We start from the raw sequence: 18,990 nt of genomic DNA, 5'->3' as shown, positions 1-18,990 counted from the left end.
CAATAAAGCACATACTAAAATTACATTTTTATTGATTTGTACGTTGTAGTTGGTTAACTTACAATATTTTGGTGAACTAGGTTATTTGGTGCGGGACAGACAAGGTGGTGGTGCGGGGATTTTAAAGGACAGCCGCATCTTGTTTCGGTTCGCCCACTACATTGCGCTAATCGCCCGTGGTGTTTATTTGCGCCGTTACAGCTCCGAAAATGGCTACGGGGGATATCAAGAACAATCTGAAGGTGCTCAGCGCCGAAATTCGGAGTGTGAAAACTCCATCGGCGATCGTGAACCTCGAAGGGTAAGACAAAGCTATTAACCTTTCAACAACCCTGGTTTCAGATTACACGATCGCCGATTTCCCGCGAAGCGAGCAATGTGCGTTTATCGACCATGATCGTGATGCTCTTCAGATTGCTTTTAGCACGCATAATGAGTGGCTTTAATTTAGAAAGAAATGTATGTGTATTTTGTTTTAACAATGCGACGCATGACCAGAGATGCCATGGCAAACAGTGCGTGTCGTTGCCCTCATTATGTCATGCGTCGATATTGTCGTGCGTTGCACGCGGCTTTCTCGCTTTCTGCACAACTGCAAATACGTTATCAGCTCCGGCTTTTTTTTCCTTTTGTTCAACCGACATCCTGCATTCCAGCTCTGACAATCGCTATTTTGTACGCTTCTTTAAGCGGGAAATACGGGTCAGATATATGAAACCCTTGCGTTGGCGTTTTACATCTGGGTTACCTTTGGTAAAGCTGGAATATAGCCTATTGCGCAGTTTGCGCATAACCTAACTAAATGTAAATAATTGACGCTTGCGCCATTCAGACATAAGGCGTGAAAACTGGCTTGTCTTTAAACGGTCGTACAACGCGCAAGCTGAAAAAAAAACCACTGGAAGTTCAGTTGGACTTGTAAGAAACAGTATCGGACCAACTGGAAATGCAGTTGGTTCTAGTTTTTTCAATTGTGTTTTGGACCAGCTAACCTATTTCCCCCCGTTGCGTTCCTGACCTATTTACTTGTTTACGTTGAGTTGATTCGGTGTGTTTGCAGAGATCTGGTGTTGCGAAAATTAAATACAAGAATCCCGTCCTGGGTTGATTTATTTTATTTATTGGTACCCTCGTGGTAGCTATTACAGAGGGGATTAAGTTTGAAAAAAAAAAAAAAAAGCATGAAAGCAGGGCTATTTCAGCTAAAAAAGCCAAACTGTCTCAAACCCTGTACAAGATCACCCATGATTATAAGGACTCGTGTGGTGTCTATTCAGGAATTGGTCGATCCTACAGCATCACATTACCGACCGCCTGCCCTGCGTGTTACAGGGTATGCCAGGATTCTGATCAAACATATTCTGTCTGAATTAATTAAGCTGGCTGAATCAAAGCTGTGTTTGGTTAGCTCATATTGCAGCGATGCAGAAAATAGTAAATATCGTCTTTCCACGAGCCACACTGTACAACCCTTTGCAGGTGGCAGTAAAGTTACAGCTGTCACTAAACAGTGAGGGATCACTGTTGCAGCTGACATTTTATTGGCCCAGCTAAGGGAAACATTTGAAACCTTTTTCTTGCTGCCGCTGTAGCAGCAGCAAATAAATGTACTGGGGCTCACCGGTGCATAGTAATTAGAGGTCTGTACGCCATGCGGGAATGTGAGTTGAGGACCAAGAGAATTTATTTTTGTTTATGTACGTATGCCTGAGTGCTGGCGCCCTATGCTCCTGCAGATAGATGATTGGGCTATATATATATATATATATATATATAATGTTAAAAGCTAAAACACAAGGTCCTTTATTCAGGAGTTCACTCCGTGCCCATTGCAAAGCTGTTTGTGCATGGGTGCATACATGTAGAAGTCTTGCTGCATGACAAAAGAATTCCTGCTGCCCGTATCTGTTGCACCTGTTCACTCCAGTGTCTGGCAGATTGTAGCTCATGAAGGCAAAATACTATTTTGGTTCATTCAAAAGATTGCCTATCATAAAAAGCTTCATACAATCAATATAGATAATGAGGAAAATGAATGACATGGCAACTTGCCAGCCACTTACCCCTGCAATGTCAGAGAGAGCTAGCTTGTGGTTTGTCTGACATGGTGGCTGCTAACAAAAAGGTATCGCAAAAAACAAATCGCAGTGCATGCAGTTGTATATTGTGGTGCCTCTGGATACATGTGGTCACATCTCTCGAATGCTAGTGTGCAGATAATGCACAGCTGATCGCTTAGTGGTACCTCAACATGTCACCGCTGGCATTGTGTAACTGGAACTTGGAAGTCTCTCAGTATTCGGCTCCTCCTTGTAAGGTGAAAAACACCCTTCGGGGATCAAAATTGAGTGAGGTATCAAGGGATAGTTTTTTTTTATAAAACAAGGATGTATGTCATCGTTCTGGCACCTTTAAAAGTGGTACCATTTCCTCTTTATTTCGTGTACTCAGGATGATGGCTGGTGATGCCGAGGTGTACCTGCCAATCTACGACTACCTGTTCCAGTGGTACAACACCCGGCTGGCCAACGAAATTCTACGGCGAGACCTGAAGCTGCCCCCCTACAAGCACAACCGGACCAAGTTCCTGGAGACCATGTACCTGGTGCTGCGGGAGCTCTTCCAGTGGAAACCCCCACTGAGCACCGCGCAGTTTTTCTCTTCAGGGTTCGCAGAAAAGAAGGTTGCCTGCTCTCTTTCTTGCAATGATATGTGTTCGTGTGAAGTTTCACTTTCTCAGCCACGCTGTTGATCGAAGGCTCCTTCCACCAAACATTTGAAATATTATTTGAATGAAAGAAAATTTTCATAATTATTCACCGCATCAGGTACCACTTCTCACCATGCACATGGCGTCTCATATTGGTTGAGTATAGCCCAGCACTCCCGAAGAAAAGCGTTCAGGGGCTCATATTTCCGCTGATTTCATTTATGTACTTGTCATAATGTAACAAAGAGTGTATTTGCACAAAGTGGAGAAAGGTTATAAAAAATAATTTTGTCTGCACCTTCTTGCTTCTACCTGTGTGGTGTGCAAATAAATGATAAATGCCAATTTTTCACCACATTTTATGCACTCCTTAGGGCATGGCCGAATTTTTTTCCTCAGAGCTGCAAGAACATTGCCAGAAATAAATAATTGAATTTCTCAAATGTTACTGGATATAGGCGGCTGATGGCAATACAGGCATTGTAAGGTGAAAAGCACACAAAAAAAGGATAGCATGCGACAGGTATCAGCGGGCTTTCATCCAGATGCAAATTCGGATGTGCATACTTTCTTCATGTAGAAAGGGAACATGATTGGCCATATATAATGCTTTCATGGTAAAGGGGCTGCACTCCCTCTTGCTTTGACACGAGAGGTGGGTCATTACTATGACAGACATGATAATCTGTGGTAAAAAAAAAGTTAATTTCAGGTGAGAAGAGAGACCATATGGACAAGCTTGTTGAAAAATAGGAACGTTACACTTTAATCTCCCCAGAACAGCCCCTGTGCTACGTGAACGGTCAATAAGAGTAGCAAAGGACCAGCAATGTTAGCCCTTTGAGGTGGCTAATTTAGGGAAGCTTCTTGGGGGTGCCTGCATGAAGGTGAGGAGTTGGCAAAGCACAGACAGTTTTTAATGCTGTGAACTGTTGGACATCTGGAGGAGGCACTATGGAAAGCAGGGAGATGCATACCAGAAATGGCAGCATCCCCACTCCGTGGATGATGGCGAGGGTGCGGAGTACGGGGACTCGAAATGACATCCAAGTTGCGCCCCAAGTGACATTCGATTTGAGCCGTGAGTTGCACCTTGATCATTCCCTAAATGAAACTGCAACTCAAGGCTCAAATCGAATTTCGCTTGATTTTCACTTGATGGTGGTGTGCACACGGATGGACGCGAATGGACATTGGGAGGTCCTAAGGTTCTCCGCGCCGTTACAGGCGAGGGAGTAAGCCGTCTGACTCTCGGGCACTAATTCACTCACGGTCGTAGCCCAATGGGTGAGACGACTGACACTAATTCTGTTGTCTGGTCTACCAGACACAGGCTCGAATCCTGCCGGTGCCTGTGCGATTTTTTGCGATTGTAAATGCTATGCGCACGGATGCAGACAGACATTGTGCAGTCCTAAGGTACTCCGCACCTAAAAGTCTCAAGAATGCTTGCATGGGAAAGGGCGTTGACGCCTCGTGCTGGACTTGCTAATGCACTTTGATCGAGTTCTTAGTCACTCTTTGTGGAGCTGTTGGGCTGCCACTTGTGCATTTGGAGGAAAGGCCGATCTTGTGTGCTCGGGTTCCCTTCGTGCATGTGCAGGTGATCATGTGCAGAGACATTGTGAGGCTCATAAAGGAGTACAGCAACACCCAGAAGCTGCCCGGACAGGCCCCAAGCCCTGCCAGCACAGCAGCCAGGCCCCGAATGACGCAGAGAGTGCCTCCCGTATGGACCGTTTTTCTTTTCTAAATACAGTTGAACCTCGTTGAAGTGAATTATAGGCTGTAGCGAGCTAAATACAGACTTTGGTTGGTCACGCTTCATTTTAATGGCACCTATTCTTTTGTAACGAAAGTGAAACTGTGAGAGTGGTGCGCACTACCAGATATAACGAAAAAATATCTGACCAGTAACCCGAGAAAGCTACATGGAAAAACTCCCGTCGTCCGAAACTGCAGAAGTAGAAAAGGCCCCTTTGTTCACTAGCACTGGAAAACTTCATCCTGCTCTGTGGTGTGAATAGCCACCAGACAAAGATTACATCCTTCCTAAAAAAAATAGGAAAGCAGGCCTGTTTTGCTAAACGAACTTCGTTCTGTTTGACTTTCCCGTTTCGTGTTCTGGTTCTTTGAGCTTGAAATGCCGCAAGAAGGAAGATGAGGGCTACCTCGTTTATAGTAGGTTTGAAGATTCAAATAATGCGTTTTTGTATTGAGGATTTTTGCTAAATTACTGTCCCAATACTTCTTCATTATGACGTGGTTCGTCCATACAGCATAGCTATTGTAGGCTAACTCCCATTGTAAATTTTTTTTTTTTTTGCATGCGTAGACTGAAATGAGCCACACCCCTTCTTCGCACTTTGGCACACTCTCTCCATTCAACCACGTTTTCACCTCCAGCGTTTCCAGCTCCAACTGGAAAAATGTCTTTCTAGCAGTGCATTTCTGTTCAGAATTGAAGCAGACTTTAAGGAGATCGGTGTAAGTTTTGTGTTTGTAAGCTGGCTTTCCCACATTTTTCGTTGCGCAGTGGGGCCTACTCATTAAGGAAAAATAGACTAACTCCGCACAAATGCAATTGAACGAGAACACCGGCTACGATATCGGGCCACGGGGGCCAAATGTAAGCGTAATGCCTGTTGGCACCCTGAATACCGAAAGACAGAAAACACCAGGTGCCAGCGTAGCTACAATACTGCTAAATGCTTCCCCAGCATGACAGTTTTGTTTGAGCTGGAATTTTTGGCCAAACAATAAACCCTCAGACAAGCTCTGCTGGTCACCCACCTTCATTGAGGGGAATGGCTCTGAATTTGTTTTCCCAAGCCCCTTCAGCGACTTTTCGTGCGAGTCGCCTTTGAGAAACTGAGGACGGGAGGTTTTGGCCACTACATGAGCATGGTAGTAGAACACTGAATGCATACCGCTACATGGAGATAATTTCTGCACCAATCTAACTGCACAATCATTTTTTTGTCAAGAGGTTAAGGCTACTAATTTCACATCACTGTAAAGGTGCACATTTAATACCTGACGTCATTGCTAAAAGAGTTTCTTATTAGAAGCTGACATTATATGGCGTAAATAGGGTAGGATACGAAAATAGAAGACAATTAGTGTCAGTTGGAGATGAAATGGTCAAACCAATTGTAATGTGTTTGGTTATAAATTTTGTTTTTCCCTTCAATGAGGACAAAAAAATGAGTGGCTAGATTGCATCAACTAGAGTACGTTGAACAAAAAGGAGTGCTCATTGTGCTGCCACTAGGTGCAGTATTTGACCATCCCTATATTTAACCTAGTATGTAAAAAAACAAGCTTACGCTGCCTTTTGCACTTTGTCTAATCGTTCCTTGGCTAATTGCATGTTATCTCCCTGAGGCCTGCAAATGTACTGCTGCCTCATTAGATAAGATAAAATTTCATTCTCTCTACCCTGGCTTTTTAGTGTATTGCTCCCTTCCCTGAAAAATATCACGCAGATGCCGATAACCGCACCGTTCACCCTGACCAAACCTGTTGTGCTTTTTCTCTTCGACGTGCCGTATGAATTGGATGACCACTTTTTCCTCCTGCATATTCCTTCCTTGTGTCATGTGCTTGTACAGTTGGCACTATTTGCACTGTGGCAGCTGCAAAAAAATGTGCTTGGCATGCCAGGCATTCGAACACCACTACCCACAGCATGAGCAAAACCTTTACATGGAGGCACTACTTTCATGTCATTCTACAATGCGCTTACTGATGCTTGTAAAGGCTTTTTGGAACTGTACCTGTAGAATCAACACTGTAGGCATTAGCAGCCTCAACGCTATTATCAAATGTACCTGGACTCATGTGAAGTGAAATACTAAATACTGACATTTCATCTCAAACTATTTTGTTGCTCACCTTTGAAACGGGTTCGGAATACTCTGAAGTTAGTGCTCCCAACAACCTTTCATCATTTTATTTTACAAGGTACTACCACTACTACTATGCTCCTTTCACTCAGAGCTTTGAAATGTACTTTCGGTGGTAGGCATTCGTAGGATCTAGGTGCTGTTATTTAGCACCTGGTAAGCCCACTGCTTTGCAGTTGCATTGCTTCACACTGTGTGCCTCTATCTTCCAACGCAGGCCAAGTCCAGTGCTGCGGTCACAAAGGCCAGTACACAAGCAGCGACTCCAGCCAATGGCGCGCACACCAAAGAGAAACGTATGTACAGGCATCAATTACCTCCGGGCCCTTGCTCAGTGAAGAGTCTCTTAAACCATATTTCTATTTTCTTCAGCTCCATCATCAAAGGCTGTGCTCAGTGCAAAAGTAAGAAAAACTTCACCTGTTCTGTCTGTGTATTTCTTGCATGCACACGTGTCAGTCTTTGAATAAAGGTGATTGGCAGATTCAGCAAAACGTGGAAGTTGCGAGTCATTTTGCGAACCTTGGTTGTTTTCTTAAAAAATAGGTGTATTTTCTGTCAGATGATAAGGTCGTTCTAACTTCTGTGCACTGCACAATGCTTGATGCATGTCCAAACATTGTTCGTGATGCTTCTTTTAGGGTTTGCAGCAAGCAAATCAAAATGTTCAATATTTTCCCAAGCGGAAATGAAGTCTTTATTTTGGTATCAGTCTATGTACTTGTTCGACAGGTGCCTGCATTTTGTCAGAATACTGAGTAGCAAGACAAAGTTGCAGCCAGTACGCATCCTATTTGCGCATGTGAACGATACTGTCCTCATTGTGGTGCGCCACAGTCTTTAGGAAAAAATATGGAGACGAGGCCAACCATAATTTGCGTTCAAATAAGTGCCAACCTCCTTTCCAGCCTCTTGCTACAACTAGATGGCGTAAACATATGGTCCGCCAGGTATAATACTTAAGTAGTGTAAAACACTCCTAGCAATAACTTGGTCTTGGTCATTCACAGTGCAGTAAGTACAGATGAGGGCCAAGGGTAGAACAAAACACCGCACATTCCGAACAGGTGCCACTACACAATTAAGATCTAGAAGATCATCTGAAGGTGTTTGACTGGTATGCCAGCTAATTCATTCCAGTAATAAGCTATTCATTCCAGTAATAAGCTAATTCATTGCAGTAAAATGAACATCTCAAAAGATGTTCGTTTAGCTAGAAGAACCACTTTGGACCAAAAGAGAAGCCTACCAGCCCAACAAAAATGCTTCCGCAAGCTCAATTTGCTAATTTACTCTGTGCGCCTCTAATGCCTGCGGGCCTTTTTCTGCTTTTGTTTTGAAACATCACTTAGCATGCAAGCTTAGCACAGGACACAAGAAGAGCACAGGACAAGTGCTAGTCCTGTGTTTTTGTTCCATTCTGTTCCCTTGTGCGCTAAGTAATATTGTTTCACTACCATAAACAACTAGGCCACATTGAGGCTTTGAAAAGGCAGCTTTCCTTGTTTGTTGAAACCACACCCTCGGGCACAGTGTAGCCCACTGTAGCTGCGCTTGTGCTACTGGGAAGGCCTACAGGGCAGAAAACAGGTGCTGTGCTTTGCTGTGCAGCATTATATTGCCCCCCCCCCCCCCCACTCCTAGCTAGTCGTACAGAGTTCCTGTGTTGTGCAGATTGACACGCTGCTGCACCACCTGATGGAGGTTCAGAGCAGCGTGAAGGCCCTGAAGGAGCAGATGCTGCTGGTCATGAACCAGACGGAGACCATGCTGGACCAGGTGCTGCCCGTCGTCACCGAGATCGTCGACGAACTCTACAAAAAGGAGGCAGCAGCCGCCGACACCGAGCCTGACCCCGCCCAGGGGGGCGACGGCGCCACTACCAGAAATGACAGGCCGCACTCAGGTTCGTTCTTCTGAAAGGCTGCGTCTTGTCTACAGCAGCAAGCAAGTTATTTCCAGGAGTGTGCCCAATGCAGCGCTCACTGCGTAGGCGGAAAGTTTTCATTTTTCTGGGGGGGGGGGGGGGGGGGGGGGGGGGGGTGCTCTGCCTCTCCTTGACTTGCAGCCCATGATGATGATAATAGAATATGCCCATCATCTTGTATATACATACACACATAGGTACATACATGCTTCTAGTGTGCTGGTCCTCCTATGGTAAGAATTCAAAGGCATAAATTGGAAAGTATGAAAGTAAGCTGTCCACGTCTGCATCAATTCAATGATGGAGTAAGCTTATAGCCCCAATTTTAAGCGGAAAAGTAGAGGCAGCTCTAAAGAAATGTGAACTAGTAATGACACTTGGAGGAGTAGGGACGGTGGGCAGGGATCAGCATCGTCAGGGTGGGGTGGTGGGGGGGACAGAGCCCTCTTTGGGTAACACCAGAGGGGGCTTGGGGGTAGCCTCCGCCTATAGCTAACTGCACTAGTCTCCTGAAAGATGCACCATTGGTTCTGGAACTTCATTCAATGCCGTTTTGTAGAAGCCATTTCATCAAAAGATATTTCATTGAACTTGAAAATTTACTCCCATGTGAGCTGAGACTCTAAACCATGAAATTGAGTACTATAAAAAAAAGCAAGTCGCTTCCATGCTAACCCCTTGTCAGCCTTCTATTCAAAGTAACGTCTCTTGGTCAGGTATTCTGGATTATAAACACTGTCTTAACTAAAAAATGACTCATTTGAGGACAGTTACTCCAAGGCCCCACCATTTGTATTTGATATCATTATATTTAATGTTGGGATCACTATTTGGATACGCACAAAACATTTGCGGTCTGAGCATGCACCTCCACATAATCATGATGTCTCGCCTTGCGGTACTCATCGCTAACACGAGAATTTAAATGCAACCTCACCGGCCCAGACTGCCATGTCATTCCCTTCCTGCTGAAACACCATTTGATCCTTCCGGTATTGTGACGCTGTATTTCTGGAGAGCTCGGAACAGCTTGCTAATATTTTTTAAAGCGAAGCTTGCTATGTCTCAATGATGGCGTATGCTGCACCAGAAATGCACTGCAGGAAAGCCAACTTCCTCTGATGATGATGATGATGATCGTTGGTGAAGTGAAAGAAAAAAACGCTTCCCATGGTCAGAATCGAACCTGGGTATCTCAAGTTGTGAAGTAGACGTCTATCCGATTGCCCCGTCCCAACACAGCTGAAGCAGTTTTGATTTGGAGAGGGGTGCGTACAATTAAGTGTAAAATTAGGCAGAAAAATCATGCATTTCCCCATCTAACAATGACGAGGGTTAAAGGAGCCATGAAGAGAAAATACAAGTTGGGTTTATTAGAAAGACTGCTTAGTCCCGATAACAATGATACCAATATCATCGCAATCTTCGAACAAATAATGGAGATATTAAAGAAAACGTGTGAAGCCGTGGCGACCCAATAGGCAATTTCCCGCAACTTTTCGATGACGTCACGGAACTTTGTTTGTGCGATTGGCGGCCGCCTAACTGACCTGTCGCATTGACACATGACTGGACGTCTGTAATGGGGCCTCTAGTTCCATTTGACCGCATCACTTGACTGCTAACGTGCAGTTAACGCACAGAAAATTATATTTTATTGTTGGCCCGTAGGACGTCATTCTTGCTCATAACACGTCACTGTGGCGCAAAATTTGAAAGTTTTTAAATACTTCTTGCTTTTTTTTCATTAAAAAACGTCTTTTGTGGCTCTAATGGAGCTGAGTGAGATACTTAATCCTAGTTCTTTCAAATTAAACCAACTTGTATTTTCTCTTCATGGCTCCTTTAAACACAACGCTTTATTCATGTGAAACCAAATGGCAAAGGGTCATAGTCAAAGCAGCTGCAATCAAAAGTCCAAACTGTGTGTGTCAAAGTCAAAGCTCAACAAGTCAAAGTCCAAACTGTCTAGAAAGCGTCGCGCTCAACTCATTGTTGTGAGACGGAGGGGTGCGCGATTTATTTTCCTAGATTTGCACGCGACAACAATGTGTTCCAAGCCCAGTTTTTCTTGAGTCTTCCGTTCGCGGCAAATTAACAGCCATAGTTCGCTTTCACTTCAGCCGCATGTTTATGAGAATTGCTTTTTGTAGAGTGCGTACAGCACGTTTGCTTTTAAGAAACGATGCCTAGACCATCAAACTGGCCTTCAAGCAATACTGCAAATAGATGAAAATAGGACTTCAGGCAGAAGCGTTGTGTGTGTTCCGTGGCTATAGGGACCGGGCAGCTGGACGGGTGGCGTCACCACTCAGCGCTCCCCTCGTTAGTGGAATGAGCCGGTGCATTGGACTACGCAGCCTGCCGTTGTTTTTGCAGCGTTTGCTTCAGTGCTTTGAATTTTTTGGTGGTATTGTGAGCGGATATGTGCGGTGAAACAAAGTCTAGACAGATGTGTTGGGTTGTCAGATGCAATAAGGGCTACATAAACTTGTCGGACGTTTCTGAAGTCGGGTATGGGCTACAATGACATAAGCGCTTTTGGCAGCGATCTACACTTCGCTCCACCTGATATAGATACGAATAAAACTACTATTATTAGTATTCAGTGCTTCTTAAATGCTCTAACGGCTATGTAAACTTATTTGACGCTTCTAAGTTTGGGAATGAGCTACATTGACATGAGCGATTTTTGCAGCGCTCTACACCTGTCTCTGCGTGATCCGATTAGGAATAAAACTATTACTATTGATTTCTACCACTTTACATTATCTTCACTGGTTTAAATGACTACAGTTTCCACGCCAGCCTTAACGCTGGGATACCTCGATATGTGTGCTTTGAAGAGAAGGGCACTTAAGTACGAGATCGAATACCGTGTGGCCGTGGAAAAGTGGTGGCAGTTCACACGTTCTTTCTGTAACGGTGAGCTTTGTGCCTTCGGTTTTGGTGAGCGACACTGTGACAGCATGGGAGCCTGAGAGCCGAAGCAGAACTTCCAGATTTGTAGTGGTCATTTTATCAAGAGCCAAGGTCATTCAATCACCCAATAGCCCAAGCTACACACCATCCCCCCTCCCCTTCCCGTTTTACCACCTGCGTGGAATAAAGGCTGGCACCGATAATTAAAAACCGTGGCAGTGTTAACCTCAGCCTGTGTTTTTTAATGCTTAGGTATCCTTTACTGAGTACCTAAAAAATCGTATAATGCCTTTTGAAGAAACCAAAAACGCGCGACTATAGTTGCCTCAAATAGGGGCGCATCAGCCCAAGTCCTCCAGCACAGACGCATTTTCGACACGCTGGAAGCAGTTAGGATTTGGAGAAGGGTGCATGGAAGGGCAAAATTAAACAGCAAGATCATCCAGCCTCAACGACGCTGGTTGAATGCAAAGCTTTCTTCGTGCGAAATCGAATAAGAAATGGTCAAAGATAAAGATGCTGCGATCAAAAGAGCAAACTGCGTGCTGGTTCATTTCAAAGCTAAACCAGGCAAAGTTTAAATCCAGAAGGCAACGAAGTAAACCCACACCTGAAAGTTTCGCGACAAAACCATCATCGTCATTAGACGAAGAAGTGCATGATTTTTCAAGCGTAGGTGGCAGCTTGTAAAACTCGCCCGCAGCATTCAGTTGTGAAACTGAGGGAAGGTTTTTGGCACCCTCCTGTCTCTCATCCTTGAGCCACGGAGCAATTTTTTTTCCAAAAACCATTAACCAACTAGCCACCAACCATTGCAATTCTTGTAAACCAATGCTTTTCCACAACAAGCAATAACGTTCTACTATCATGCGGTAAACAATTCCCGATGGCTGTAGTAAACGTACTTCTGTGAAATTGATTCCCGATGGCTGTAGTAAACGTATTTCTGTGAAATTAAACATGATTCTACCTTAGTTAATGAAGTTAAGGAGCATCGTCGGTCACAATTTCTGTTTTGGGGTAAATCTTAGAAGGCACCCCCAACTTTGTCTTTCGCTTGTGCACGACGCCATTTCGTCGTCAACTGCTAAAAGCCAGCCCCGCAGCATTCCTAGACCGGCTGCAAACACCGGCTTTGTAGGACCATTTAGCTGCAATATACTCCTCGATACGCCAAACTGCATGCATGCGTGAAAACTTTGTGCGAAGAAACGGACTTGCACTTCCAGCTTAGCGCATTGAGCGTCGTCTGCTATTTGTAATTACTGAGTGTGGGCTGGGCGTAAATCACGCACATGGCATGCTTCATAAAGGTCACCTCCACACTCAAGATTTACCGATCCAAAAAAAGTCCTTGCGGTTATCTCCGCTTTGCAAGCCGCACAGCAGCAGAACGAGAGAAAGCCATGCACAACAACGCTGCGCTGACCGCCACCGGCATTCCACTGACGAGTGGTTTGCCACGGGCGGCGCTGTTCGCTGAAGCGATGATAGTGCCATACAGCAGCCGCCCGGTCCCTATAGCCGGCTGTGTAATATGAATTGCTTTATTTGGAATGCCACATAAAAGTGCCGACCAGAGCACAGCAATTTGTCCAGCTTTAAATCATTTAGGTAACCTTTATTTTGAGTATGCATGCCCGGCTTTGCTCCAACCTTTCATGACCACCCTGTCATGCATTCTGAAAATTCTGAATTCTGGCAGTTTAACGGGCTCATGTACCTGTGTCATAAAGCCAGGTGGGTGCTTTTTTTTCAGGACAAGCCCGAGGAGTATTCAAGTTAAGGCAAATTGCAGGCCATGTGTTATGTATGTTCTAAAAGCCCGTTTCATTTTATCTCTTCAGTTGAAGAGCATCCACCTACGTTAAATCTATGGAATCGTATTTTATCAATTAAGCATCATTGAAACAGTGTTAAAAATTACATCCTGGAGCAGAAGTCTACAACATAGGGCAGTGGCCTGTTTTGAGCAGTTCCTCTCCCATGTGAAAACCTTTGCAGCTAACGTACACAATTTCCAGAAAATTGAGTTTATAATTTGCAGTCCCGTGGTGTCTAAAAGGTTAATCATGACTGAAAATACATTGCTTAAGAAAAATTCAAGCAATTATAACATGCCTTTTCAGCCCCTTTTTGCGTGAATTTTTTTTTATTTCAGAACTTGCTGAAACTGCCTCCATCCAGTCAAAGGGGGAAGTCCTGTTGGACTAAGAACGTGAAGCCAAAGCCCAAGAGTACATTACGCTGCTTGCCAAAGTTGCTTACCACCATGTGCTACGGGTCATATGTTCCTGGCAGAATTCAGCATTGCAAGAGGGTCACACACACGGATAAGCAGCTATACTAGAAAGATAAGCCAACTGTCAGTGACAAAGAAAGAAAGGAAGCAATTGGCAGCTGCTGCACTATACACAGAGCTCACGCAAAATACAGTCTTGTCATTTTTATTTTTCATTTATCTACATTTTTTAAACAAGTGCCTTGTGCGGAAAACGAAATAAACAGTACCTTTTACCTCCATGCTTGACGCAAGAAGTTCTTTCTGTGAACTAAAATTGTGCACGTTATTGCTTCACACAGCTTACGCAAAAGGGAACTGCACAATTTAAAAATGATCATTTAAAAAACTGGATTCATGCATGCCAGAACCTCTGCCTTTCAGCAAAAAGAAAAGAAACGGCTTTCATGTGGCACAATTCTGCACCTCACCAAGTTCCAGCCACTTCTGTGTCTTCTAAGCAGAGTGGCAGGGGCGAAATTCAATCAAGCACACATACACAAAATGATGTTCCCACTGTAGATACTCACGTACGTGCCAAGAAAGGTCAGGTACCTGTCAGTATTCAGGCTGCTTACTTTTGCACCGAAACACAATTTCACACTGAGTTCATTTTTGTACTACACGCTGTATGTATAATCTGTATTGTTCAAGCATTGAAGTCATCTCCAGGTGCTTCGACACCACCAAGTCTTGGTCTTAGTCATAGCCTGCCAAGAAGCCAAACGCACAGGGCCAAACAGACACACAGCACGTAGTAGATGTCTTGGAGCAATTATCTTGTCTTGAAACCATCAAAGTACAGCTCTGGTGAACATTTGCTAATCTTTCGGCTCACTTTGCCAACTTCCGGGGCGCTAAGGTGGCCTTCAGCCTATTCGTGATCCTCTCGACGACGCTAGGCTTCATGGCGAGCTTGCCGTCAGGGCCTACCATGTGGTAGTGAAGACACACGTAGTCTAGGAAGTCGTGGAACACACAAGGGGTGCACAGGAACGCAACCACGATGAGCCAGCGAAAGAAGCCATCGCAGCGGTACACCTGCTTTGGGTGGCGGGAGCGCACAGCCTTTTCGAGAGTGTCCACAACCTCATCGACGTCGTCACGAGCGAATGTGGTCATCACGCCGACGGAGATGTTGGCCATCTCGCTGGCGTAATCGTCACCGTACACATCCCTGACTTCTTGGGAAAGCTTGCTCTCCTTGTACTTCTTGACGATGTTCTCTGGCTTGGGCAGGATAGCCGTCCTGATCAGAAAAGGCATTGTCAGAGGGTTAATTTTCTGGTAGTGCCATTTACAATATAGCCTGATGCTGATTTCCATAGGAGAATGAAGAGAAGGTTTTTATAGTTTGCTTTGATGTGTGAGAACTAAGTTCTGTTGTCTGAGGTCTGAAGGCATCAGGGATAATTTTTTTGAGTGGTGTGGTTTGTACACATGCATTAATGAGCTGTCTAACCAGTTAAGGTTGGACTAGCCTCTTGAACAGGCCTAGCCTGGCTATCCAGTGAGTGAGTGAAGGCAGCTAATGTTTTCCCAGAAGCATTGACTGGCTCATCAGCTAAAAGTACTGACAGTCGTGGACCAATGAAAACTGAGCAAGAAAATGTGAACCAGAACAAATGGAAGAATATGGAATATGGTTCATAGAGATCACCTAATGACGTGGTTGTGGTACATTCGGGAAGTCACATCCATATCCCTACTTCGCCACTTTTATGGTGCCATATGACATTTCAGCTTGCATGGAAAGAAGTTGCACTTTTTTTGTGTTCCAGATCATATTTTCACATTCGCATTTAATTTGTCCATGGCTGCAGATAGTAGAGATTGCTGTAATTACTGCGCACTTGCAGAAAATTTGAAGGACCAGTCCTCATACAGTGTTCAATAGCCCAGCATTACTGCTTGTGCCTACAAAGCCAATTGGGAAACCATCCGAAATGGTGCTGGTCAAGTACAACGTACTGTGCAAAGCTTTCTGGCCTGCTACAGCTGTTTGTTTATTAATCCTGTACTCCCACCGAGAAGTTAGAACTCATACTTTGACAGTCAACGTTACTGTGTGTACAGTACTTAGTTATTGTTACAGCTACCACAATTGGCAAATTTTAGCGACCGTAGTGAGCCCTAGGAAACCTTTTAAAGCTGCATTTGTGTTAGAAATCAAGTAAGAACTCGTACGCTGACAGTCAACGTTACTGTGTGTACAGTACTTAGTTATCGTTACAGCTACCACAATTGGCAAGTTTTAGTGACAGTAGTTAGCCCTAGAAAACTTTTTAAAGCTGCATTTCTGTTAGAAATCTGTTTGCTGCAACGTCAAAATCGCGACAGGCGGTCAGTCGTTGCAGAAAAGATGTGCTACCTCTGCACGATTGCTAGCACTCACATTTCGCACATTCCTTGCCTTTGCATTTTCTCATCTCGTCAGGACACGAGCACAGTATTCCTTACGCTACTTGTGCTTCACATGCATCGTGTTTCAGCCTACTCCATATCTTTTGTTTGATGCCGAGTCAACCACCACAGGAGTTGTGCTTGAAAGCGAGTTAAGCACGGATCGGGAAACGGTTTCATGACCTCCGCGGCTGAGGTACTAGAAGTTCTGTTTTGTGCACCTACTGATCACTGGCCAACAACAGCATGACTGGCACATGCTCACTTGTAGTAGGTAGGCTCCACAAGAGACACCGAGATGCCCCACTTCATCATTTCGCGTCGAAGGCCATCACCAAGGGCAACGACAGCATGCTTGGTCATGCTGTACACATTGTTCCACGTAGCTGTCCCTCGACCTATAACAACAACCGTACAAGTGCACCGTTGAACGTGGCAATGTTAACTCCTGAAAAAGGCACCATTAGTACTATGCCTTCTGGCTTTGTGTGCATTAATGTTTATTTCTCTTTGATGTTGCGTAATGCTTATGACTGTTGCGTAAATTACAAACCCAATGACAATTTTTTGCAACTGAAAGATACAACACTGAAACGTATTTTCAAATATTGGTATTTCAGGTGAGTATGCACATTGAAATAACCAGCAGGAAAATAGAAAAACCCAAAAAGAACAGATACAACGCTGATACAACACTTATACAACAAGATACAACACTGAAACATATTTTCAAATATTGGTATTTCAGGTGAGTATGCACCTTGAAATAACCAGCAGGAAAATAAAAAAGCCAAAGAGAATTAGTAGAGGCGGTAAGGAAACTTTTGCTGCATGCATTGACAGCTCAAACATTTTGGTTCTTTGAAAGGCTTTAATAGATCATACCTCCTAAAGCTAACAAACATTTTGGTTCTTTGAAAGGCTTTAATAGATCATACCTCCTAAAGCCTGTTCAGTTTTTGTTCAATGGCAAGTCATGCTTCGTTCATTTCTCAGTTTTGGTTCATCTCCTTCCATTTTTTTCGAATGCAAGGGAGCCCAACACAAAGGGTGAAGAGAAAGCGTTGCAGCCGCACTGCTGCATTGTTTTTGGCACCATTTTTGTCCTTCACAGAAAGCTGTACACTCGGGTGGTTTCTCAAGTGTTTTACCGCTTCGGGCGACATCACAGACCAGTGCGGAGCGCCTACCTGCATAGCTGGCGGTGAGCACAATGCGCCCCTTGGACTGGCGCAGCAGGGGCAGGAACGTCTGGATGGTTCGCACGCAGCCGAACACGTTGATGTCGAAGTGGTGCTGCATCTCGGCAATGCTCCACCACTCCAGCTCCATGGCAGCGAACACGCCAGCGTTGGCAACCACAGCCCACAGGCCTGCAAAGGTCGCAAGTCAAAAAGGATGTACTTACGAGTGTGCGTGCTTCAGGTGCACTGTCGAGATGTGCATGTACCGTATTTTCTGGTGTATAACTCGCGGCGTTTTTCTGAAATTTTCGTTCGTTCGTCTTATCCACCGGTCCGACTTATGTATGAAATAAATCCGGTACGTGGCAGCCACGCATGGTCCACGCTCAATAATTGGTGCCTGTGTGCTGCGTTATGTCAGCGCACGTTAACAGACACAGCTGTATGGTCTAAATGAATGAATTATTTGTTAGCGAGTCAGAGGAAGAAGGTTTCGATGGTTTTGCCTGAACGATGGTTTTACCTAAATAAACCATTTTTAAGGAGTTAGTTCTGTCTAGACTTTGGACGGTAGATGCCCGTGTCTCGCACTGCTTACCGGAGGATGAGTTCAGAAACGGTGGCCACCGCAACCATGTACTTTCGCCACACTTTCTAATGAACTGATCCTCTATGAGTTTACCTGATTAAGTGCGCTTTGTACACCGGTGCATCTTATACACCAGTGCGACTTATATATGTTTTTTTTTTTTTTGAAAAACTGTCGTTTTGAGGACGATGCGACTTATGCAAAAGTGCGAATTATAGACCGGAAAATACAGTACATATCTGTACATGCACATCTCAGTATATAGGTGTGCATGGGTGTAGCCAAGCCATGCCAAATGCATAACTCCTGCACTAGGAGGTTTTTCAAAATTCCTGCAGCGTGAAATCTTACTCTGTTTATTAAAGTTCTTTCTATGGCTTCCAATATACTGGTGGTGCACCAGGGGCCGATACCGACAACTATTCTAGGTTGTTTGTAGGAACTTTGATGCGGGTGATTTATGCGTAAGCAATCTTTGGCAAATTCCTCCAGGAATCTGTACATCTGCCATCGTTTGCAACGCGTGATACAATATGCTCCGGGTATACACGAGTCGTATGGGGTAATAAATAAGAGGCCCCAGTGTATACACTCCAAAGTTTTCTTTGCTTATTTTAAGAAACACTGCTTAAGACATGCTATTTCCGCATATTTCAATGATGCACAGGACACACTTTTTTATTTCCCAGCTCCCTAACTTTCACCTCAGTGAAAGTAATGAGGGTCCGGAAAGCGTGGCGCTCACTCAAGCAGGCTGCAGCACCCTGATGGGGGAGCAAATGTCACTGTTCCACAACTGAATTGAGAACAGTTTGTTTTTATGAGTGGACAGATGGCAAAAGGTGAGGAATTATTGGTTTGGGGCAGTGGCCTGAACCGCTCTAGGGCATTTTCGTAGTCTTACGTGCCGAAAGTTGCCAAAAGTGTCATTGTTTACGAGTCTCTGCCAACAACACCGCAAGAATAACTTCAACTTCAGTTACACGAGTCAAGTGCCTCACGGACCAACATTTCGCGTGCCACGACTTATTGCGGTGCAATACTTTGGTAGTACACTTTCAGGTCA

The 18,990-nt window shown here is 44.5% G+C and overlaps 2 protein-coding genes across 6 annotated transcripts in view; one reads left to right on the top strand and one right to left on the bottom strand.

The window, feature by feature from the left end:
* The first annotated feature begins 93 nt into the window (after nucleotides 1-93).
* Nucleotides 94-13,992, top strand: LOC144174177 (uncharacterized). Its single transcript, XM_077702694.1, has 7 exons — nucleotides 94-301; nucleotides 2,452-2,683; nucleotides 4,314-4,439; nucleotides 6,836-6,914; nucleotides 6,991-7,022; nucleotides 8,293-8,524; nucleotides 13,629-13,992. Exons 1-7 carry the CDS (start codon nucleotides 210-212, stop codon nucleotides 13,679-13,681), a joined length of 846 nt encoding a protein of 281 aa, XP_077558820.1. The 5' UTR covers nucleotides 94-209; the 3' UTR covers nucleotides 13,682-13,992.
* LOC144174176 (short-chain dehydrogenase/reductase family 9C member 7-like) overlaps nucleotides 13,899-18,990 on the bottom strand; it is a 72,377-nt gene continuing 67,285 nt past the window's right edge. For all 5 annotated transcript variants that reach the window (XM_077702690.1, XM_077702692.1, XM_077702693.1 and 2 more), the window contains exons 4-6: nucleotides 17,342-17,524; nucleotides 16,417-16,549; nucleotides 13,899-14,997 (exon numbers count right to left, since the gene is read on the bottom strand). In XM_077702690.1, coding sequence (XP_077558816.1) covers nucleotides 14,583-14,997; nucleotides 16,417-16,549; nucleotides 17,342-17,524 — 731 coding nt within the window. In that variant the 3' untranslated portion in view covers nucleotides 13,899-14,582. The remainder of the gene's footprint in view (nucleotides 14,998-16,416; nucleotides 16,550-17,341; nucleotides 17,525-18,990) is intronic.

This window comes from Haemaphysalis longicornis, unplaced genomic scaffold (genome assembly GCF_048455015.1).
Source record: "Haemaphysalis longicornis isolate Haplotype H1 unplaced genomic scaffold, Haemaphysalis longicornis Haplotype H1 scaffold_3, whole genome shotgun sequence".
NCBI classification, from domain to species: domain Eukaryota; kingdom Metazoa; phylum Arthropoda; class Arachnida; order Ixodida; family Ixodidae; genus Haemaphysalis; species Haemaphysalis longicornis.
This window is presented reverse-complemented; position numbering and strand designations above follow the sequence as displayed.